A 23,630-nucleotide genomic window follows, 5' to 3' on the forward strand; every position below is an offset into this window, starting at 1 on the left:
AACAGTCAGAACAGTCTCCTGGCTGACAGTCCTGTCATAGGACCAGAAACAGCAAGTCGAAACCTGCCAAAATAAAAGCTACAACAGCACAAACTGACAGACTGCACCAAACCAGTCACGGAGGATCAAATCCAAATTGTTGACAAAACCTTGGTCAGAACAGACTGGTTGAGAATCCTATGAAGCGAAGCACAATGGGAAGTAGAAATCTAAAATTAAAGCAAGGCCTCCAATGCACAATGATAGAAGATCCAAATCAAAGTCCTTCGTTCACAAAAAGTTGCTCAAAACTAGCTTTGCTGAGATTACTACTAAGGAAAGCAAACAAGTCAAAATGTTTTCTTCCAAATTAATCCACTAGTCAATACAAAGTCAACATAACGCTCCTGGTCCACATTTGTTGTGGATTCGAAGGCATTTCCAGGCCATGAGAAGGCAAACATGTCGCCGATTGCGGCACACGAATGTCGCCCTCGCCTCAATGTGCTCGCCTACCCGAGCCGGAGAGCTCGGCTACACTGTGAAAACATGGCTGCGAGCGAGCGTGCAGCGACCGTACGGAAGTGAGGTACGTGCTACATTGTTGTTGGGGCTCCGCAAAACGCTTAGTCGGGCAATGGAGCGTACCGATTGTCTGGCGCCGGAGGGGAAACAACATAATTGTCGGGACTGTTTGTGGTGGACCGGCGCTGTTTGCGAATTAAACGGCCAAGTTTGAGAGCGGAACAATCGGCTAAGCTAGGCTGGCTAACGCTTAGCGACAGGCAGGCTGCCACGATTCTCCCTACCGGTTTTATCCACTCGACTAGCCTAGCGGGGACGCCTCTCGAGCCGAATGGATAAACGGAGAACCCCCACCACACCAGAGTCTCCCTAGGTAGCTTGTCTACTAATTTCGGCCGTTTACGACTCGCTAGCGTCTCGTGTTTAGCCGTGGGTCGATCGGGGAGTTTGCCCGATTAAAGGGCTAACCAAGCGGCGTTTTGCAGTCAAGTTACCGCTAACGTTCAGCTCGCCCATCGCCCCCGGTTGGGCTGATGATATAAAACCACACCTGTGTGTATTGTATGTGCATATTTTGATTATCTCAAGGGACTATACTCCCGTCTTGAACTGTTGTTGTTAGGTCGCGTAGAAACCGGTCCCACGCGGCACACGCTAAGCAAGGATGCGGGGATCTGAGCCCCTCTACCCGGGATGCACGCCACGCTACCCCGTGGATGTCACGTTTCCTGAAGGCCTCAGTGGAAGTGTTCCCCACTCCTACGTGGAAACTAAAGTGGACAACAAAAGTAACAAGTACACTGGGCTTTAAAATCAGGATAAAAATCCCCTGAAATTGCTAGCTAGATGTCTCAGCCAGCGCTCTTGGCTTGTTTGGCAGGTGTATACGTACACGCATAATTGTGCACATTGTCGACTCCAAAACTGCCCCAAAATAACAGGTTTTATCATTTTGGACGAGATTGTGAATGCCAACATGTTAGTGCCACTTCCAAGCCAAATGGGCATATTTTTAGAGAAGATCTCATGTAAGAATGGAACCTTTTATCGCCTAAATTGCACCTAATTCCTAACATAATCACTGACTTTTTTCTTCTCTCCTCGCTTTGCTCTTTTATGAGGCAACAATACATTCTAACACTCTATTTAGGCTTTGTCAACGTTTAAAATCAGCAAGACCCATGTCACCGAAAAAGGAAGAAAACAGTTTAAATTTTGTCTATGTTAAGAATTATGGACGTTATGACATTTTTAAAACTTCGAAAAGTGGCCAAAAAATTACCTTGTGTTTCCATTTAAAAACAATGGAATGGCCTGTTGCAGAGTGTCTGTGCGAAGCGTTGTGCTGCTGTGTAGGGACAAGTAATGTCGAGGTCAGACTACACAAACAGCCCGATATTGAGCCGACCGATGTGTTGCAGGCAATCATAGTGTCTCATGGCCGATTTTGAGTTGTTTTGACACGTCATAGCCCCTGTAGTGTGACAAACTCAACGATTGGTCCTGAGGCGTCTGGGACGCTTCAACACCATGATGACAAAAGTCTGGCATAGCTGCATCTGATGCCGAATAGGAGATTGTGAGTCGCTTGTGATAAGGTGTTAAACCTCCTTTTCTCGACACGGCTGCTTGCACACACAGTTTTGAAATAGAATTAATCAAATTATTCAATAAATCGTCTGAGCCCTAATTGAGAAGATGTTGCGGCACTGGTAGGCCTTTTCTTGGTTCTGTGTTAAAATGGCATTGGCGAGTGAATGCCAGGTGGAGGTATGCGGTAATGTTGCTTGATCTCTGTGTGAAAGAGGCTGATGATAAAAAAAACTAAGCAGGACATTATGAGTTAAGGAATCCTTTTTTACACTCTTAATATCCTTGAATGTCCTGTAAAGGTTTTATGAAGCTGCCAATTTGACCCATGAAACAGGTTATTGCCATGTTTTCCCTCCGTGAGGACTTGATTCTCAGGCCGTTGCTCTTTATTTCCATGCCAGCCAGTGTTTATGCATTGTCTTGTGTAGTCCGATGCTAGTTCGCTATCAAGTCATCTAATTTTTTTACAGTGCAGCCCTGGAAATTTTAAAATAAAATATTGGTGTCGCTACTGTATCTCGTACCACATTGCACTCCTTGCAAGTCTTCAACATCATGTATTCCATCGTGCACCTGAAGGCAGCGTTTGTTAGCGTTTTAGCTAATCACCCCTGCTGCTCCAAGCCTACGAGCTAAGCTTTAACGATATGTTAGCAGTTGTTCAACCGAGCTGATGGGTGTTTTTTTTTTTCTCCCTCCAGAGAGGAGCTAACGAGCACGCCTCATTAATTTGTTGTGTTGCGTTGATTGTTGAGCGCTCACTGCAGTCCTTTCACCTTCCTCGCTTCTTCCTGTTTTATGCATGGATGCGTCAAGTTAGCCGTCTCAGCAGCCGGCATCAGCCGAGTGCGAGTAATGTGCGTATGTTAAATCTTTGACTCTGCAGGTTGTGTTTTCACCGACGCTAGCGTTCTGAAGTGTCAGGTTAAAAAAAAAAAAAGTCATATCACCCAAATAAAAGCTGGATAGGCACAAACAAATGTACTGAAATGCACGAAACCAGTTGCCGAAGAGCCACACTGAAAACTGGCTCCGCTGAAAGTCCTTTCAAGTGAACAAAAATCAGAAAAAACAGGAGCACCACAAACTGACCGACAAACTCAATTCCGCTGAAGTTGTGACGTGTTAAACATCAATAAAAACAGCATACGGTGATTTGAAAATCATGTTCAACCTATATTTAATTGGATACACGACAAAGATGAGCTGTTCAAACTGACCAACTTTGTTTTTTAGCAAATAATCATGAACTTAGAATTTTATGGCTGCAACGTGTTCCAAAAAAAGTTGGGACACTGTCGCCTTTGTTTTACATCAACATTTCTTTTTAACAACATTCACTAAATGTCTGGGAAGTCAGGGCGCTGAGGATCTTTTTGTTTTGTCTTTTGACTCCGCGTGACAGTTGGTTTTTGTTTGACTGTTTTTCTGCTTTTTACTGTCCTTGTTATTAATTTATTGTTTTATTGCTTGTTGTTATGTGACTTACTTTCGCTCCGTGTGCAGCACTTTGTATCAAGCGGTGGTTGTTTTAAAGTGTTCTATGAATAGCGTTGAGTTGAGTAATTGTGTTGAAGCTTTGTAGGCGAGATCCTTCCCATTGTTGCTTGATGTACAGTTTCAGCTGTTCAATTCTCCCCGAGTCTCCGTTAAGTCAAGTCAAAAGTTAAGTTCATGATTATTTGCTAAAAACAATCACGTTTATCAGTTTCAACATTAAATATGAATTGCAAATCATTGTGTTCTGGTTTTATTTATGTTTAACATATTGTTACAACTTCAGTGGAATTAGGTTGACAAAATGCTTGCGACAACGCTTGCAGAAAGATCCAAATCAAAATGTATACCGGTGTGTGTGTATATATATATTCCCCCCCACACACAAATGTAGTCCACATCGGTTTTAATAGTCTTATTAGGGGAACAAAAACGAGAAGTAAAAACTGACCAAAACAAGTCTTCTCTGCTTGAATGTGTCCACCTCCTTCACGGTCATTTCATTATGTTTTGACTCGTCGCCTCACATTTAAAGGCTTCTCTCTGTCTCCGCAGTGCTAATTGATGCACTCCTTTTAAGCTCCTTTTATGACCGCAAAGGACACCACTGTAATGAATGAATGTGACTTTAGAACAACCTGCACTTTTTTTTTTTATTGCCCTCCTTAGATTCATTAGCAGGATTAGCCTGGCACCCCCTTCTCAGTATTCTCACGCCATGTTTTGCTGAAGGCGGTCAACTTGTGCACTACATCCAGACGTTATCTAAATATTTGATTGTGGGAAGCCTGAACCCGTTAACGTCTCGCTTGGTCTGATTCGGGTTGATAGATGCGCCGCCTTCCTGGTAAGTAGGCGTAAGTTACGGTGTGTCGTTTTTTTCAGATCGTACTTGTTGAATTTCTCATTCACGCAGCCGTTGTGAATTGATCCATTGTGCGATAACAACATGCCAATTACACACTGCAGTCATTGGCATGTCACAGGCGTAACAGAGCCAAATGTGTGGATTAGTACTTTTCAGGTAGCGCTTGCGCCTTGCGGCATTGATTGTAGCCACCTTTCTTCAAAACGTCATCGCACATTGAATTCCGCATTCTACCTCTGTTACTTCTCTGGTGCCAGATCAAAAGCTGGCAATTTCGTGCGCCAACCTCAACCCCTCCTACCTGCATCGGTTCCTTACACAAAGGACACCGTGCCAGGAAAATATCGCCTTCCATGGCCAATCAAAGAAGCTGCAGGTATGCAGGCTCTTTTGTTATTTCCCCGACACCCCAATTTAGTGGGAAAACTGCATGAAAGGTAAATTGACCTGTAAATGTTACAAAGTGCATGCGAGCTTCATCCTGAAATTCTACTCAACAACTGAAAGAATATCCCTAACGTTTAGTGGATGTTTCTGTGTGAACGGCACTGGCAGATAGATTGGCATTCTACTTCTGTGTATACTTTTAGAGGACATTCACTGCAGTGTTTTGTGTCTTCGCAGGTGCCCATGTTCCGCCAAAGTGGAGAGCGCACCAGGATGCGGAGATTGTAGGCACCCGCCGTAGTATGGCCGCGTCCCGTTCCTCGCGTGTCACAAGGTCATCGGTGGGGCTCAATGGATTGGACGAGAACTTTTGTGGCCGCACCCTCAGGAACCGCAGCATTGCCCAGCCGGAGGAGACACCTGTGTCTCCACTGCCTCGGGCCCGCTCTCCCAAGAAGAGGCAGGAATCCCGGCAGGACTCGAGGCTGTCGAAACAGGACGTCAAACAGGGGTCCAAGAAGGAGGACAAGCCGGAGTCCAAACCGGAGTCCAAACCGGACCCCAGACCGGACCCAAAGAAGGAAAAGACCAAGCAGGAGGCTAACGAGGACACTGACAACCAGTCGGCCCGGGACTCGGAGCGGCAGATCTCGTTGCAGGGACGGTTAAATGACTCAAATGACTGTAATAGTTCTCCGGCAGCCGAGCAGGACCTGTTGGCCGGCCCACACAAACGGAGCGGCTCGTGCCTGGAAAAAGACATTAGCCCTGAGAAGTCTGAACGTTGCGATAAAGGGAACGGGGTGCCGGATGCTCCTCCTTTCATCAAAAGGGCCAAGCGATGTTCCCGAGCCGGGGAATCTCAGGAATGCGAGGAGGACACGGTGAGCCCGGAGAGTCCCGTCTCTGTTCCTGAACCTTGCGAAGGCAACACTTGTGTAGACATTCCCACTTGGAACTCGAACTTGGCTCCCGACTCACCTCTCCTTGAGGAAGAGGAAGGAGAGCTGGCCAAAGATGGCCGGGTGGAGTGTGAAGGGGCGCCGCAGCCCCTCGCCACTCTGAAAGCCTCAAACGGCCTCCGGGACGACGCAGCGGAGAACCATGGCGACGTGGCCGAAGAACCTTCGAGTCCTGCCTCTGCCACCAGCTGCCCGCCACTGCTCAACGGTGGCCAGGCGGGGGCGCCCCCCTCGCCCCACCCCACGGTGCCTTGTACGAACTCTAGCCCGGCGCACACAGAGGTCGCCGCCTCAAGGCAGCTGCCCACGTCGTTCTCTCCAGCCCCTCTGGAGGACCCACTTCCTGATCTGGTAGTGGCCAGGGAGCAGGAAGTAGAGGACGTGGAGGTTGACGTGGTGGGCGACTCCCTTTGTCTGGCTGGCGAGGAGCAGGTGTTGGACAGCGAGTGCGATGACAACGGTCATCCACTCACGCCGGTGCCGGACGCCGGCTCCTCGCCTTCACTCGCCGCCGACAACAGCAACTCAGGAGAAACAACACCCCCGCTGGCGACGACCCCGCCGCCCACCGAGACCGGTTGCACGCCCCCGTCTTTTGCCGAGCTCTATGAACACAGGTACACCTTGCGGACTTCGCCCCGCAAAGTGTCCTCCACCAAGGCCTGCTCTCCACCCCGAGACAACGGCCCCCTAAAGGAGGACGGGGAGGCGGTTGAAGGGATGGATACGGACTTTCCTGCTCCTTCAGACTCTTTGTGTTCCCCCGATGACAACGAGATCACCTGTGCAGAGCCCGGAGATGAGACGGGCCGCAACGACGGCGGTCCCGTGGCGGCCCGGGATGCCGACGTCGGCAAGGAAGCGATGTGCAGTCACACCACGGAAGAGGAGGAAGAGGAAGAGGAGGAGCCCGACGTGTATTACTTTGAATCCGACCACCTGGCTCTGAAACATAACAAAGAGTACGTGCTCGAAGCTCTGTCGGGAATTTTATTTCCACCGCCATCCTTGCGTCGCCGCCTCACTCGTGTAGTTCGGCTTAATCTTTTCACTGTTGCCTTTATGCTTCTCTCTGCCGTCAAGTAATCCCACTGCACTCTCGATTTTAATGGGATTTGTAGCTGTTAAAAATTGAAATAATGCGGCGTAATACCGTGGAACCTCTCAAACGAAACGCAGTCCGCTTTGTGGCAATTTTCTATCTCCCATGTGTAAATCAGTTTCAGACTCAAACATTTATTAGACAACCCTCAGTCGTAAAATTCATCAAAAATACAGCAGTACCTTGACATACGCCTTTAATTTGTTCTGTTCTTGAGCTGGTAACTCAGTTTATCAAAGATACGAGATTTGGGTCGGATGTTGTGGCAATTGGCCGTCACCTTGTAGCGGCGGTGCTCGGTAGCAACACAAAGCAAAGAAGCGACCGAGCAATGGTCCGTAACTTGGAAATTGGTGCGCTTGTAAGTTAAGCTACCGCTGTATTGCCTTTTGAAGAATACTGACAGTAGCAGAGAGGGAATGCCTTTGCATGCAGGGTTGCTGCGGACTCTTAAAAGTCTTGAAAGGCATTGAATCGGTCATTTCATCCTTTCTCGGAACCACTTAAAACACTCAAAAACTAAGGCTTTAATTGGCAATCAAATGTCTTAAATCAACCTTTCATAAGCGTTAAAAATGTTCACACATGGCAAGTAGGTTTCCATGAGTGTAAATGGGCCCAAATCTCAAAATAAAATAACATTCTTTAATAATTTACTGGATGACTCTGATGATCACGTCACGCGACCGCGATAGCGCAACCAACAAAACTGTGATGTGGAGCAGAGGCACGTCATTTCTGTACTGTAGCAACTCAGGACAACACGGGACGTTGGGAACATTGTGAAGGTGGTCTTAAATTTAACTCCAAATGGAGTTAAAAAGTGTCGGTCTTGAAATGAACTTGTCTTAAGCTGTAGGAACCCCGGCATAGCAGTACTGTCACTTGAGTGGTGTTTTTGTTTTAGTGTTAGAGTTAATATCATGACTGCAGAACAAAACGAAAAGTAAAGCTACACGTCCTTTGAAGACTTGTCAGAAAAAATAAAAAAAGAAGCAATAATTCTCCACAGCAGTGCTGTCCGGTTTATAGCTATTGCCTTACTTGATTCATGTTCCATTAGTGCAAACTTAACATCAATTACTCACAATTTGCCCTCTGTCGACCCCTGAGAGTACTGGCGAGCAAACAGGTTTTCACAGCGTTACTGACAATGAGTGGCCTTTCACAGCTATTCCTTGAGTTTACACTCTTACCACGTGAAAAAAATGGAGCTTACATAAAGTTAAGGCCACCCGTGCCATGATGAGGCCAGACAGTAACACGGCGGGAACAGGAAATGGGTTTTGTAGCGGGATGCTGTCACCCGGTGGCATCTAATATAACTCCTCGAAATAAATGGCTAAAAAGCGAAATCCCTCGGAATGCGTATATTGATGATTCCGCCTTCAGCAGCAAAGTTTAATTTGACTGCTCTAGTTAAGTTTTACGTTATGGGAGTCATGTGAAGTACCTTTCAAGCTGAGTCACGCTGCGCCTTCGGCAGGAGGAAGCGCAGACTACTGAAACTCAATCGCACCAGCGACACGCTGCCCGTATCAGCGGATGTTTCAAATTCATCGCTGGTGCGCGCGGGAAAGTAATTAAGATTGAGTTTCCGCGAAAAGGTTCAATCGGGCCCACAAAGACGAATCAATACAAGCCGGGAGTCATTTAAAAGGAACAATGACTCTGCGTTTTAGACTTTGACACTGGTACCAGTTTAGTAGAGTCAACTCAAACACAGACTATATAGTGTTTCGAGATAATGGGGGATCGGGCTTGTTTAGTTTGCATCAAGTTCTGCTCCTACGGTGGCAACGAAACCTGAAAGTGGTAACGTCATAATAACAGTAAATATTTGTCTGAAAATCAGTGTGTGGCGCATGAACTTAACTGCCATGTGCCGCGCAACAACATATTCTTATTTGGCCCCTTGTTTTTTTTTTTGAGCAAGTTACTCATCATTCCAAGGTAAAATATTTTTTGTGTAATATTCTTGTCTCCGAATTCTCATTTGTGAGGCAAACAATATACATGGAGTCCTCCGTTTATAATGCTCCCACGATGCGAGGCTTTGAGATTTGAGGTGAACTTTAGAATACGTGGTCACATGGCACCACGAGGAAGGCTCTGTTACTGCTCTACTTACTGAATTGTCATTTGATTTATTTTCATGGCCGAAAAAATGTTTTCCTTTAAATACTAATTATGACTTTACTACTACCTGGCCATAGGCTAGTAATCGACTGCAGTGCGTTCCGACTTGTGTACGTAACCTAACTGTACTACAGTTAGTTTGCGCGCGTTACATTTGCGCTTAATTTTTTTAAGTGCCCCCCCCCCCCCCAATTTTTGTGCTTAGAAAATGATCAACGGGATGTCTATCTCAATGTTCAATGTCATGACGCATGTCTTGGTATTTCCAAATCGTGAGTAGTTTGAATTACATGTATCTATATGTCCAACCATCATCCAAACCGCTTCTCCTCACGAGGGTCGCAGGCGGGCTGGAGCCTACCCCAACTGCCTTCAGGCAGTAGGTGGGGTACACCCTGAACTGGTTGCCAGCCGATTGCAGGGCACACGAGAGACAAACACTCACAATCACTCAAAGGGACCATTTAGAGTGTCCCCATTAACATGTTAAACATGTTTTGGGAATGTGGGAGGAAACCGGATTTCCCGTAGAAAACCCACGCAGGCACAAGGAGAACATGTCGACTCCACACAGGAAGGCCGGACAGAGCCCTGATTTGAACCCTCGACCCCTGCATTGTGAGACAGATGTGCTCACCAGTCTCCCACCGTGCGGCCATCACAGCAGTGGAGTTATCGAATAAGCTAAAAACTAGCCTTGCTGCTGCTTTGTATTTTCTGCGGCACTTCACTGCCTCCCGCTGGTCACTGCGGGTAATATGCAAGGACCCTGCCATGTTCTGTTAAAGTAGATGGACTCATGGTCATGCTGACGGGCTTCTGAGTCGGTCACACTCAGGTCGCCTTTCTCGTCTCCATAAAATGTCAACGTCTCTGCGCTGCCGCGAGCCGTCATATTTGACACGCGACGCTTCTGACAACTCGTGACACGTTATCAGGAATTGAGTCATTCAAATCATTCTTTTCCCCCACCGTGTGTCAGTTACCAGAGGTTGCTGCAGACCATCGGCGTTCTCGAGGCCCAGCGCACGCAGGCCATTCTGGACTTGGAGACGTTGGCGCGGCACCAAAGAGAGGCCCTGGCTGACCCCATCAGCTTTGTGGAACAGCTGCAGAAGAGGGTAACCTAAATATACTCCTTGTTGTTTTTGTTATACTAACTCACCAATGCGGTTTGAAATAGGGCAGTTAATCAATTTTGATTTGTGTTACTTTTCCAACTCGTGTAGTGACAATTTTGGTATGTACGGTGCAACTCTTTGACGACAGACAGACAGACGAGTCATGCCCTGCAGTTTGAAAACCTTTTATGTTCAAGTATAGAACAGTGTCGGTAATTTGATTATGGATCGTTTTTTTACATCCATCCATTCAATTTCTATACCGCTCAACTTCACTGGTGTCGTACGTGAGCTTGGGCATGGCGAGAAAATGAACTGTGAGAGAAATGTGTCACCCACGTGCTGTCTTTAGAAAAATGGCATTTTTTTTTTTCAAAGAGGACTCAATTATTTTGACAGTGTTTGTATTTTCCCATCCTGCATCTGTATTTCTGTTATTTCTGTCGAAATAGATGCAAATTAATGCATGAAAAAAACATGCTAGAAAAAAAAAAGTTTCAAAGCTTGTTTGGTCACAGGAGAAACCAAGCAAATGCCAGAAGCGGAGAACAAAACAACATTTGAATAATGTCCTCTTCATTGACTTTTTTTTTTCTTGAACCAAATTGGGGGCTGATCAAAATAATATAATTGGCCATTTTATTTTCAGGTGAATCTGGGCCTGCCATGCCCCCAGCGTGTCGTTCAGCTCCCGGACGTGGCGTGGGAGCAGTATACTTCCGGCCTCGGGGATTTCCAGAGGGAGCTCTGCGACAAGAAACGCAAAACCAGGCGGCTCAAGCTCATGTTTGACAAAGGTGTGGCGGCGGGTCCAAAATGGTACCCATTTCACGTGCTTTAAATTATTATTTTTTTTTAAACTCCATGTTTAGGTTTGCCTGTCCGACCCAAAAGTCCCGTCGAGCCCAAAAAGGAGTGCGAAACCTCTACCTTGTATTCCTCACTGCCCACAAGTGACGCCCCAGAGAATGGCAGGCAGACGCAGGTACCACTCATCACGTAGCCGGTTTCAAGATTCCACTTGCCCGTCCGTGCTTTGTGTCCGGTTCTCCACATTGTGGTCACTGGTTCCGTTACTGCCATTCCAACATCCTGGGCAATGCTGCTTCATTTGGCGCTACGTCTCTGCCATTTAACATCCCGGTAATGGTTGCTTTGCGTCTACAGATGATCCGGGGTAGGCTTTGTCACTCCAGCAAGCCCGACACCTTTAACCAGCTGTGGACGGCAGAAGAGCAGGCAAGAAAAAAGCATGTGTAGAAATGTACAGCATGAACACCCTGGTGTGTCAGACATTTTGTTTGTGATCACACGTCCTCCGTGTCGTGTTTGGACCTATTAGAAGAAACTGGAACAGCTCCTTCTCAAGTTCCCTCCAGAGGAGGTGGAGTCCAAAAGGTGGCAGAAGATCGCAGACGAGTTGGGCAACCGGACGGCCAAACAGGTGAGATATTAACAAATGATTTTGTCTATTCCTGGCGTCAGGCCGCATCCACCATTTGCAAGCCATTTTCAAAAAAATAAACATTTACTTTTTTTTGTCAACATTTAGCAGTGATTTTGGGTGGCGTCTCCACTATTTGAACTAAAATGTAGTTATTGGATTCGTTTCAATTACACTTGATCAAAATTGGATTTGTTTTAGCTTTTGAAGCATATTTTGACTGAACATGCTTTTGATTGATTAATACTTAATTAAACTATAACTAATAAAAATAACATATTTGATGAATAAAATTAACAATATACAGGATCCATATTTATATACCTTTGCACTAAACTATTTTGAGAAATAAACACTTTTTTTTTTGTGGCTTCTGATGCATCGTTTGACCATAAAATAGTTGACTGATGAAAATGTAATTGTAAGTGAGAGTAATGAGAATACAATGAAAGAATTTTACATTGCATATGCCTGTAAAAATACAAGTGGGGTGGTCTTTATGCGGCTCAAACGAATGAGGATGATTGTTAATAAATAAGCAATTCAACATACTTTACTTCTATATTATAAAAAAAGTAATGCCATCATGGTGATCATAATTTAATTGTTAATAAATGAAGCAATGAAACATATTTTACATGTATATTTTAAAAACTTAATGCCATTTTTCATTTGGTTTCTTAATGATATGTTGCCTGGAAATTTGGTTAGTTCATGAATTAATATGTAATGAGGTATAAATCATGAAAGTATAGAAAATGTCACTCTCGCTTTCTTTGTGTGTGCGTGAGATAGTTAAAATGTGTATTTAATTTGTTATTGTCAATTGGACTATACTTTTGCATGCAGTTACCCCCTGCCAAAGACGTTTATGCTGTATGTGGCTACATGTATGATTGCCGTGTGTGACCTCTGTTGTCATTTGCCTGTGACATGGTTGCAGGTTGCCAGTCGGGTCCAGAAGTACTTCATCAAACTGACAAAAGCTGGAATCCCCGTGCCTGGAAGAACGCCTAACCTGTATATGTACACTAAGAAGGTACAGGAACGCCTTGACCCCCCCCCCCCTTCCCCCCAACACAAAATAGTGCATACTTTCTGTTTGTTGATCAAGGCGAGCAGCAAGAGGCAGCACCACCTCAACAAACACCTCTCCCGGCCATCCACCTTCCTCACCTCTTACGAGCCTCCCGTGTTTATGGACGACGACGACGAGGACGACGACGAGCGGGTGGCGTTCTACGGCGCCATGCACGACCCCGCCGACGATGACTCGGTCAGTTTGCGTCCTTCGTACTTATTCGCCTTTTTTGATGTGCAATGTGTCCTCGGCATCCCAAAGGCCATCTGAATTAGTTTTTACACAGATGCCGTGTATTCTGTGCAGCCACCAACACCGTGGCACTGCCCATCATTAGTTAAGTTGTGTTTGCCAGTGCGGATATTTGGTCTGGCTTCCTTTCAACCATTTCTTTTTATTGATCATTTGTTGGGGTGTGTTCCCAGGACGAAGACGTCATCCCCGTTGAGCTGCGTAACCTTCCTGAGTATAAAGAGCTGGTGGAGCTGAAGCGTCTGAAGAAACAAAAGCTTCAGGAGCTCCGCGAGGACAAAGCCGGCGTGCGACACCTGGGATACAAGGTGTGATGCTCATGACCACGATAAACGGCGTTCCACCTTAAATGCGTATCACAGACATTGGGTGTGTGTATGTGTGTGTAGTGCGACATGTGCGGCATCGAACCCATCCAGGGTGTGCGATGGCACTGTCTCGATTGTCCGCAGGACAGCGCCGTGGATTTCTGCACCAACTGCTCAGACTGGTGAGTCACGAGACACAATTACACTCAAGATACACGGCAGTTACGCTTCATTAGGTCATACGTTAGCGCAAGACGTTAACAAGCACAGTAAACTTTTTTAATTTTTCTACTCCGGAGCATTTTCACATAGAGGATTCAAAAAATGCTGCACGTATGTAGAAACAGAAAATGTTGTCATACTGCGACACGTGATGCAGCCAGCAGACTGACTACTCCTCGGACAGACGTCTCGCACTTTGAATCCTAAAATGACTATTTTATTCCTTGCAAGTTAAAATATTTCTCGCCATCTAAAAGTCCAATTAATCCTTGTAAAATTACAATGTAGATACTGTTTAGATACTGTCTTAAAAAAAATAATTGTAATATGAATTTGTCTTGAGTTGAAAAAAATATCACCAAAGACTTTCTCAAAATATGACTGGGGCAATGTAACTTCATTCTCACCATGCTTCTATTTTTTCCCATTGAAAAAAAAAAAAAAAACACTCTCGAGAAAATGCCACTTTTTTTTTAGGTAGACAGGTTTCATTTTATTTTTATTCTAGAAAAACTACAACTTTATTCTTGGGAATGCATGTAAAATAAATACAATCATAAGATGATGACTTTTTTTTCACTAAAAAGTAACTGCTTCAAATATTAGTTTCCTCAAAATATCTGTCTAAAAAAATCTTTACACTCATGAATATTGCACTTGTTTTTCTTGGAAAATTGCCAGCTGCCATCGTGGATGTGCAATTTCACTTTCCTCTCGTATGGCTATTTGCGACATAAGATGAGCACTCACTTATCCCTCTTTCTTTTCTTTTTCTTTACCCCGCTACAGCTTGTTGAAGACCGAGACCCACAAGCCAAACCACCACTTGGACCCCGTGTACCAGCCCGAGACTTTACTAGACAGCGATTACCGTCTGCCGCAGAGCACCAGCTACAACTACCTGGACCCCAACTACTTCCCGGCCAACAGATGACAGACGAGCGGCAGGCGCCCGTAGCTCCACCACACGCACTCGTTCTCTTCCTGTCTCGTTCTCTCCCTTCTCTCCGGTGTGCTTGGCTGCATTATCACGCCGCCATGTCGGAACACCACCAGATGGGTGGGGGGCGAACAGAGCAGCACAGCCGCCGCCGCTGCTGGTGGGGCGGCTCAGTCGTTGGGCCACCATCTCAGCAAGGTTAATTAATTCATGGATCTTTTCAGTGAAAAAAAAAAACAAAAGTGAAGGCAACATTCCCATGTGTCAAGAGTGCCAGTGTCGCACCGCTGCATTTCAAATGCAGGCACAGTGTTTTTTGTTTTTTTTCCTCCCTCCCCCTCTCTCACCCATCAGTGTTTGCCGCCATGGATCACGTGAAGTGTTTATGGAGACAAGTAGTTGGCGCTAGTTGTTGTGTGTGTGCCATTTAAAACAATACAAAACAAACAAAAAAAAAAAAACATTGTTTTGTCGGTCATCTTTCGGTTTAAGTCCATGGAAAAAGATTGTATTTTTATTAATCTATTTAAAAAAAAAACTTAAAGATTTGAGGTGGTGTTTGGTGCCTCCACTTTTATACACGAAGACACTCGCGCACACTCAAATACACACACACATACATGCCCATAGATCTTGTTTGTGCAGACTAGACACCATTCTCACCTCTCAGTCCCCCCACACCCCTGCTTCAATATCTGTGTATAACAAGTCTGTTCTTATGTAAAAAAACAAAAATGTACAAAAAAAAAAATGCTAGAGGAGAAGCGTGGAAATAAAAAGTATGTGAAAATAGTTTTTCCATTCACGTTCTTATTGACAGATGATTTTATTTTGGTAAGTAGGTACTGTGTAACTTCCAAAGTCGTGTGAATCTCAGGAGCTGTCTCCAATGGGTGAGTGTCATTTACTTTTAGTTTCATGAAACAGTGGTTTTACTTTTGTAGGATGCTTATGAATTTCTAAATCTGGCAGCGAAGGTTGCAATGATCTTAGCTACATTATACATTGATGTGAAAAAACACCTTTTTCCATAACCGTAATATTGAGGTTTTGAAATGACATATATTGGAAAAAAAAAAATCAAACAATTTTAATTGACGTTAGTTATTTCGGCATAATTTAATGAATGAAATGACGCCTTCAATCACTGTAATGAAACTAAACATTTCTAACTGTATGCATACAACTGGCCTCAAATGCATGTTCAGAATTGTTCCAATTACTCTTTTGTACATGATATAAATTATTTCATGTTGTCATTGCGCTTTTTGACCGACAGGGGACGCTGTTACATCACATGAAAAAGTCCAGTGGTCAAAATGCACAACTTTATTGAAACGTAAATAGCAGACACATCGTAACTAACCTTGCAAATGTACAAATATTTTATTTGTTTTGTCCTTGGATGATCCTCAAGTTTGACAGTGAATGCATGCTTCTTGTTTACCATACAAAATATGAAGATGTGATGTGCGTGACGGGATCAGTCTGTGTTCTGCTGCTGTGGCGCCCTTGAATCATACAGCCAAAACTCCGCCCACTCAAACCAATTCACGGTTAATAGGGAGAATCAAAAATTCACGTGACAACCGGGTGAACAGTTAGTGTGCGTTTACGTGTGTGTGTGAGTGTCTGCGTTAACAAGTCAGATAGCGGTAGAGGACTCCATCACCTGGCAGATTTGAGCGAACACTTGGTCAGGTGACCTCTCGGCATCAATCTGCAAAATAAAACGTCAAGTCAGAAGTCACATTAAAGATGGATAATTATTTGGAATTATTTATCTTGGGTCTCCTTTTCTTAATACAGTACCACAAAAACCTGGCATTTCAAAAGGGGTGTGTAGACTTTTTATACCACCTGGACATATTTGCCCACCCCTTTTCTATGTCTAGCTCTGCAGGTGTTACCATTCCACGACGCACTAACCGTGTGCAGTAGCTTCTTTCCGTCGTAGTGTTCCACCAGCGGCTCGACGTCTGCCCAGAAACTGTCGGCCCTCCAGCAGGGGGCGCCATCTTTGTCCGGAGCTGATACCATGGACGAAGCGGAACTCCGGCGGCTCTGCAGACGACTGGTGAGGGTTTGAGTCGAACAGCTGAGCAGGAGCACCGCAGTAGGCTCACCCATCTGAGACACGCACACTTATGTTAACTTCCTGTTAACCATATAACCATACAAGAAGACAGGTGACGCGTACCCACCTTGGCCTCGTACAGCTGAGCCTGTCTCAGGTCTACGGGGAAGCCGCAGACCACCACGCCCCTGGCCTGCCGTCGAGTTGCCGCCGCCGCCACCGTCTCGCAAAGCACATCCATGGTAACGTCCTGTGTGAAACACGAGCACGCATGTCAGCCAATCATATTCTTGTTGGGCCCGTGCTTCAACCATTCAGTCTTTTATGTTGACCTATCAAATTCTTGATTTACCCTCCAATTAGCTTCAACTAAACAACTTCTAGCCTTGCATGTTCCTTTTGATGGTCATCAATCAGCTTTTTTCTTTTCTGGTGACCAATCAGCTCCAAAAGTGATTTTCTTGTCTCGTCTGTTACTTTTAAAATGACCAGTCATTAAAGCACTCATCTTGTATGTGGAACAATCAACTTCTTGTTGAATCTTCCTTTCAAGTCGACTATTACACAGCTTCAAGCAATCAACTTTCAGTCTTGCTTGTTCTTTTAAAGCCCATCACTCAGTTTCATGAGCTTCTAGCCTGTTCCTGTTGGAAGGACCAGTCAGCTTTAAACATTCAGTTTAGCCTCTTTCTGTCCACCAATCCTCTTCTTCAGCCAGGTGTGTGTTACATCAACCAATCAGCTTCTTGTTTTGCCTGCTCCTTCTTTAGACCAAACAGCTTTTTGTCTAATCTTTGACTCCACCGCAACCCCCAAATGGCAAAACTCTGGCTGTCATGTTGGCTTTTCTGTGACATTTCACTTCAAAACTCACCTGCACACGCACACGCACACACACACACACACACACACACACACACACACACACACACACACACACACACACACACACAATTTGATGCCTTTGAACATGTAACAGTGTGTTTGTGTGCGTGTGTGTTCAGTCAAAGTGGACCAAAGAGAGGTCACTGCTGTCATTTGCTACATTAAAGTGCACAACCCCAAACTGCTGAGCTTTGAAACAAAGTCACCCATCTATTTGGTATACCCAGAGGCGGGTGCATTTCGTACCCGAGCCTTCAGTGAGGACTGGAATTTGCCCAAAATGTCCGACTTCCTCTTCAAATTCCTGAATGGATCCGTAAGACTTTTTCGTCCCAAATGTGCTCAGCAGGGAAACTGGCATTGGTGGTGGCTGATGTTGCATTCACTGACCTCAGGCAGGGGCTCTCCTCTCTGCAGGACATCCCGCAGGTGGCGCCCCCTGTCGCCGGGAGTCTGCATCTCGCTACACAGCACGTCGGCCAAGGTCAAGGCACGCAGGCCCAGCTTGTCCTCCATGCGCTCGCACTGTGCGCGCTTGCCCGAGCCCGCGGCACCTGCAGGCATGTGCGCACACGCACGCGTGACATGTTATTCATGTAAAAATTGACTTTTATGACCAATGACACAAACGTAGCCAACAAATGTTTACGATTAGTGTCAAAAATACATTTGGGGGCTCAAAGTTATCATTGATTAAATTTGCTCTTAACCAGTTTTATTAATTCAAGATGTCATGATTCAAATTATTTTAGAATGGGGAAATAATTGTGCATTTCATACACCGTTCACTCAAAGTGCTACGCATCATTCAAATTACATTTAGAATCATTTACAAACAAAAGAATGAATGAAATAATTAAACGCCAAAGAAATCCCAAGTATCTAAAATAAGAAAGTAAAGCGGGATTTGAAGGAAAAGTAATTGTTCAAATAAAACTTATTGGTGTATAGATTTTTTTAAATTGTTTTTTTTTTTGACTCCCTCATTCAGCTAAAAAGTGATGATGAAATAACAAGGTCATTCGATTGTGCAGGTGCGTCTAATAATCCCCTTTGCATGTCGGCGTGTCATCATGAAGTTCTCGTCGGATCATTAGCATGATGCTGATGCGAGCTGTCCTAGTGGCAGACAAATATTGAAGTCATTATCGCCATACCGCTTCCACTCTGTTCAATAAGCCATCCACAGTCGGATTGGATTTATTTATTTTTTCCTCTTCTAACGAATCGCCGGAGAAGGCCGATTCCGTGTGGATTTGATGGGTTGCCATGACGACAACAGGGCCGGCAGACTTTTTGCAAAGTCACAGCTTGAACCTTCATGCGTTCTTCTCGTTAGTGTGCGCGATGTTTACTTCCTTTACAGCAACTCCTATACTTTTTGTTCTTCTACTTTCTTCCTTTCAAAAGTTTGCTGCTGTAAATTGGGAATTTCTCCATTGTGAGACGAAGAAATGTTTTCTTAATCTTATATTCTTATTATATATGTATCGACTGTTCCCCATTAAAAAAAAAAAGGTCATTAAATGTTTTTCAATTATTATTTTAAAACCCACAACCATTATTATCATTTACGTGTTTTACTCATCGTGTATCGTACAATTGTGTATTCATGGTTAGACCAGTGGGCGCCTTTGCTGTCTTGTAATTATATGACCATCGTGACCGCAAGCCCTCTCGGCACCCTGCCTGTCAAACATGGAGGCTGAAATGTACGTGGACCAACGTGAGCAGCCTTGACTGTCAATCTCGTGTTTGAATTCAGCTCCGACTAATGAGTTTTGCTACACATTGTGCTGTGCGTGCGAGTGTGTGCGCGTACCCATCAAAAAGATGACCTTCGGCTTTTTGGGCAATGTGCAAAAACCTGTCAGAGAAAAAGAGAGCAAGGTTCACTTTAGCATGTTACACACACACACACACACACACACACACACACACACAGAGATATATGCAGATGAAGTGTTGTTGTGCAATCGGACACCCAAATTGTCTTTGATGTTGACAAAAAACAGTTTGCAAAATCTACCATCGGTTCATTGGCGATTCCAAGTTGACAGCGTTTACAAACGCCAAGTGCCTTTTAGTGAATGACAACTCTTCATAAGCTGTCCTTGATTACAGAAAACACGTACGCTACGTTGTCGACATGCTGCGGTGGCGCGCCGCGAGCGAAGCAACGGCAAGCGGAAGATAAACATCAAGGCTTAATTGGCCAGCCCTCCCCAGACAATTACACAATCGATGGTGATAAACCACCCCGACACACACACACACACACACGCACGCACAACGAGCGCATAATGCAGAGACATTTAATGCCTGAAGGCGTGATGGGAGGTGAATATTTTAACATCTGCATCTTCAACTCACTTTCTTCACTTCCTTCGGTGTACCCGAGCTCTTCTTCCTCTTCATCCTAAACACACACACACACACACACACACACACACACACACACACACACACACACACACACACAGGCTATTTATGACCACTCTCAGTTGAAGTTGACTGTCAAACTAAACATAAAACAAAGTTTTTGCGTATTTGATACAAGTTGGGCTTAGGAAAGTCAGTTTAGCCGAATGCGAACAAACGATACAAAACACCTGAGGCAGGCAAACGAAAGGCACCAGATGAAACGAAACTCACAGGCCAATGTTCTTTATCCTCTTTATCGCATTTAAAGCCTTACAAGCCAAATAAACAAGAGATTTTATTACTTGAGCTTTCAGTGTCATTTTGTTTTGCTTCTCTTCTGGGTTTTAGACAAGCGCCTGCCAAGACAAACATCACCTCCGTCTTTCATCTCACCTCCCACGATCATTGAAGAAAACGGCGTGTGAAAAGTGAGCCTGGAAACATTGCATCGCTAACTGTTTTTTTTTTTCCTTCTCTAATGTCGATTTAATTGTTTATTTAACAGATGCTGTAAGTTGTTTACACAGCCACCGACTGCACATCGGAGAGCTGCCGAGCAAATGCAACAAAACTGGTTCAAGCTTCTTCGACGTATGTAAGATTCATTGAAGATTTGAACTTCTCTTTGGCTAAATTGTCAAATTGCATGTTAGGTGTCATGGAAGGTGTCATGGAAGACTTAAGTGTCTTTGATGCTGAACTTTTTGGAAGATTCGAATTTGTCTTTGTCGCTCCAGACTAAACTTTCAGACATTTTATGGAAGCTAGGTTCACTTAGGATGAAATTATCTTTGCGGTTGATGAACACCGTTATGCTAGGTTCACTGAAGACTCTCAATGTATTTTGGTTCCGAAAACATGAACAGCAGGTTCATCCATGACTCCAAATAATATTCGATTTTCCCCAAAACACAAAAACCACGTTAGGTTCATTTCAGGCAAAAATTGTCTTTGACATTTACATTCACCGAAGACTGGAAATTGTTTCTGATGTTACAAAAATGGAAAACCATCTGCGTTAGGTTAATTGAAGACTACATTGTCTTTGATGTGAACGTTTTTTGTCTTGTTTACAACGTTAGGTACACCATTGTCATTGATGCCCCACAATTTCGCAACCACCATATTTTCCTGTCCAATGAAAACGGAATGGACTTTTTGGATCGTGAAAACCAACTTACCTCATCGTTCTTTTCAGCAAAGTCGCCTAGGATGTTGCATTCAGGCCACAGACTGAGATCCGGCTCACTTGAAGCTGTGGGCGAGAAAAGTAGAACTATGTGTGTCCTACTGCATGGGACCAAAGTCCCGAAATTCCCATAGTCCGCATAAAACCACCAAGGCACATTTGTGAGCCGATTAAAGAATGTACGGTTGAGAATCAGCATCAAGCGCGGTGGAAATGGTTCGAAGTAACACTTCCCTTTGGCATTCTTCATCCGCTCATTAAAAAAAAAAGTGGGTTAGACTCGAGAGAGACAGCAGCTTGCATATTTTCACATTTCTTCGCGATTCATGCATTATGTAACGGCGCGTTTCAGAAAGCAGCACGTTCTGAGGAGGAAGCACGAGCACTCTGCGACTCTAATTGTGATGTACGTTTACATCCACCGAAGACTAAATCTCTTCACAGCTATTATCCAAATGGAAGAGTCGACATGTTTTTAATGACTACATGAAATCAGGACTCTAAATTGTCTTTGAGGAATATGAAAACATGTACGTTAGGGTCATTGAAGAATCCAATGTTCAGTGAAGACTTAAACACGTACGTTTCGGTTCACCGAAGCTTACGAACGCTATTTTATGTCCGATGGACTTTGCTGTTTTCATTTAAGATCAAATTGTCTTGGATTTTAGAAAACGGAAAGTGCGCAGGGGCTTGATCAAAGATTCTCGCTGTTCATTGATGTCATGAATCAAAGACTCAAAATTGTCATCAATCTGTAACTCGGGTTCGCTAATAATTACACATGGTTGACGTTTCCGAAAACGTTTTCTTTGATCGTTGAAAACGCTCAACTGTCTTTGATGTTTACGAACGCGCGCGTTTAGGTTCAATTAACATGACCAGTGGGAGGGTCTTAATCAGATTCAACTGGAACGTGCGCCAAGACTACCAGAGCTAAAGAAATCAAGTACCCGGCAAGAGAAATATCACAGCAATATTTGATTGTCTTGGATGTTTACAGTGAAGCGTTAATTTCTCTTTGAGGTTTACGCTGCCATGCCATCACGGCTGTCCCCATACAACAAATATGCCTCCTCTCAGTTGGTATGAGGAAACTACGTCGGCGCTTTGACGCCGTGCTGTGACTTGACTCAATTGGAATCCGTTGACAACTTCTCTTCCTCCGTCTGCTCGGAACCTGCTGACATTTCCCGTCCTGACGTCGCTACATCCAACCCATCACTGACGCTCTGGTGACACATCTCCTCCTACTCATCCTCTCTGTCGTCATTGGCACCCAGATTTTTTTTTTTTTGCGGCGCTATTAGAGAATATCAAGTCACTTCTTTGGAAGACTCGGGGACAAATTGACAAAAGCAAGAACTGCACCCGCAGTTTGCTATTCACGAAGGATATTGCGCTAAGGACATACCAGCGCTAGCATGCTTGAGAGCAAAGTGCAGATTGCCCCTAATTCCCCCCCCCCACCCGGTTGCAATAAACCAGAGAGGGCAAAGTATAAATTTGCGCAAAACAACAGCATAGCAGAACAACGGCAGTTTGGAAGAGAAAGATGACATTTTCAGGACACCAGTTCAGGGTCCTGCAAATGTCAGAAAACTTTTATCACTCGTCCCCAAAAATTCACAAGCGCATCATCTCTCTTCAAGGCCACATCAATCTCTGAAAATATCAAAACAATGCGCATTAAAAATAGACGCAAATAACACATTCTGCTTGGCGACGCAGCTAGTGAAGCATTTCGCCATCTGCGCGTGTTGTGAATTGGATGCTATCTTTTTGCCCCATTTCTATTAGTTAGCACCATGCTAACGCATCACACCTTAAGCCAGGTACAAACACATAAAATTAGCTTGAATGATAGACAGGAAACATGCAGTGTGACTGAGATCATCTACGTCTTGTTAGGTGCTGCTGTTTTGGTTCACAAAAGAGTTCAAATGTACTCCGCAGTTTGACTTTTCTTGTCCGAGCAGTTGCATCGATGAACTGAGGCACACGCTTCCGGTTTTCATCTAATTGGCGTATCCATTAGATTTTTTTTTCCCCCCCATGACTAATTGAGGCAGGGCTTACTGGCCTGCTGGGATATATTTGGAGACAAACACGGCACCCCCCAAAAGAGCATTCGCAACACCGCCTTACGCAACCGATGGCAAGTAGCCGTCATCTGACCTGAATGATTGTGCGCTTCTCACAAAGCTTAGCTAGCCCCGCACTGCCGGTTGCCATGCCAACAAGCACCGTAACCAGGGAGATTTTTTTTTTTTTTTTGTTATCTCACCTTGCTTCCTGATAAACTCACAACTCTACAGATGTAATAAGATATTATAGAGTACGTAGCTCAATAGTGTATTCGTTGACAAGGGAAATTCACTGTTGCTGTGAAAACACAACACGAGCCAAAGCAGGCGTGCTGAATTACTATTAAAGATCTGTAAAATATTCACACATATCTATCCAAGTCCTTTTTTTTGGGGGGGGGGGGGGGCCAAACAAAAAAAAAAAACTAAAATAAAAATCAGACTGTCAGTGCAGTCTGAAGGTCCAGAATAGGAAGCATGGTGACGAGTGTGCATGTTGACAGTTGACGCAATCTGATCATATTGCTTTTCCCTGCCAGGGTGGAATT

At 44.5% G+C, this 23,630-nt stretch overlaps 2 protein-coding genes and 1 long non-coding RNA gene across 5 annotated transcripts in view; 2 read left to right on the forward strand and 1 right to left on the reverse strand.

The window, feature by feature from the left end:
• Positions 1–353: 353 nt before the first annotated feature.
• zzz3 (zinc finger, ZZ-type containing 3) lies at positions 354–15,155 on the forward strand. 2 transcript variants are annotated; one of them, XM_019856673.1, is made up of 12 exons: positions 354–568; positions 5,087–6,773; positions 10,035–10,173; positions 10,823–10,970; positions 11,046–11,158; positions 11,341–11,412; positions 11,516–11,617; positions 12,561–12,656; positions 12,732–12,893; positions 13,124–13,258; positions 13,340–13,440; positions 14,270–15,155. In XM_019856673.1, exons 2-12 carry the CDS (start codon positions 5,152–5,154, stop codon positions 14,412–14,414), a joined length of 2,835 nt encoding a protein of 944 aa, XP_019712232.1. In that variant the 5' UTR covers positions 354–568; positions 5,087–5,151; the 3' UTR covers positions 14,415–15,155. The 2 variants fall into 2 exon arrangements, with proteins under 2 accessions (XP_019712232.1, XP_019712233.1); XM_019856674.1 differs by lacking the exon at positions 354–568 and adding an exon at positions 768–877.
• Positions 13,302–23,630, reverse strand: part of ak5 (adenylate kinase 5) — a 22,266-nt gene continuing 11,937 nt past the window's right edge. The window contains exons 8-15 of one of the 2 annotated variants that reach the window (XM_019856694.1): positions 20,988–21,061; positions 19,756–19,801; positions 19,205–19,249; positions 17,773–17,936; positions 16,625–16,747; positions 16,350–16,550; positions 16,037–16,140; positions 13,302–13,337 (exon numbers count right to left, since the gene is read on the reverse strand). In XM_019856694.1, coding sequence (XP_019712253.1) covers positions 16,066–16,140; positions 16,350–16,550; positions 16,625–16,747; positions 17,773–17,936; positions 19,205–19,249; positions 19,756–19,801; positions 20,988–21,061 — 728 coding nt within the window. In that variant the 3' untranslated portion in view covers positions 13,302–13,337; positions 16,037–16,065. Of the gene's footprint in view, positions 13,338–15,734; positions 16,141–16,349; positions 16,551–16,624; positions 16,748–17,772; positions 17,937–19,204; positions 19,250–19,755; positions 19,802–20,987; positions 21,062–23,630 lie in introns of those variants that run through there. The other variant, XM_019856693.1, reaches the window with a different exon arrangement.
• Positions 19,373–20,975, forward strand: LOC109507340 (uncharacterized). The gene is made up of 3 exons (XR_002166448.1): positions 19,373–19,722; positions 20,155–20,234; positions 20,312–20,975. It is a non-coding gene; the product is annotated as an uncharacterized LOC109507340 (long non-coding RNA).

Source organism: Hippocampus comes, unplaced genomic scaffold, assembly GCF_001891065.2.
Source record: "Hippocampus comes isolate QL1 unplaced genomic scaffold, H_comes_QL1_v1.1 scaffold105, whole genome shotgun sequence".
NCBI classification, from domain to species: domain Eukaryota; kingdom Metazoa; phylum Chordata; class Actinopteri; order Syngnathiformes; family Syngnathidae; genus Hippocampus; species Hippocampus comes.

Coding starts and splice junctions, on each gene's coding strand:
- zzz3 (XM_019856673.1), top strand. CDS start 5,152: ATGGCCGCGTCCCGTTCCTCGCGTGTCACAAGGTCATCGGTGGGGCTC. Junction 12,657..12,731: donor TGTATATGTACACTAAGAAG/GTACAGGAACGC, acceptor TTGTTGATCAAG/GCGAGCAGCAAGAGGCAGCA. Junction 13,441..14,269: donor TGCACCAACTGCTCAGACTG/GTGAGTCACGAG, acceptor ACCCCGCTACAG/CTTGTTGAAGACCGAGACCC.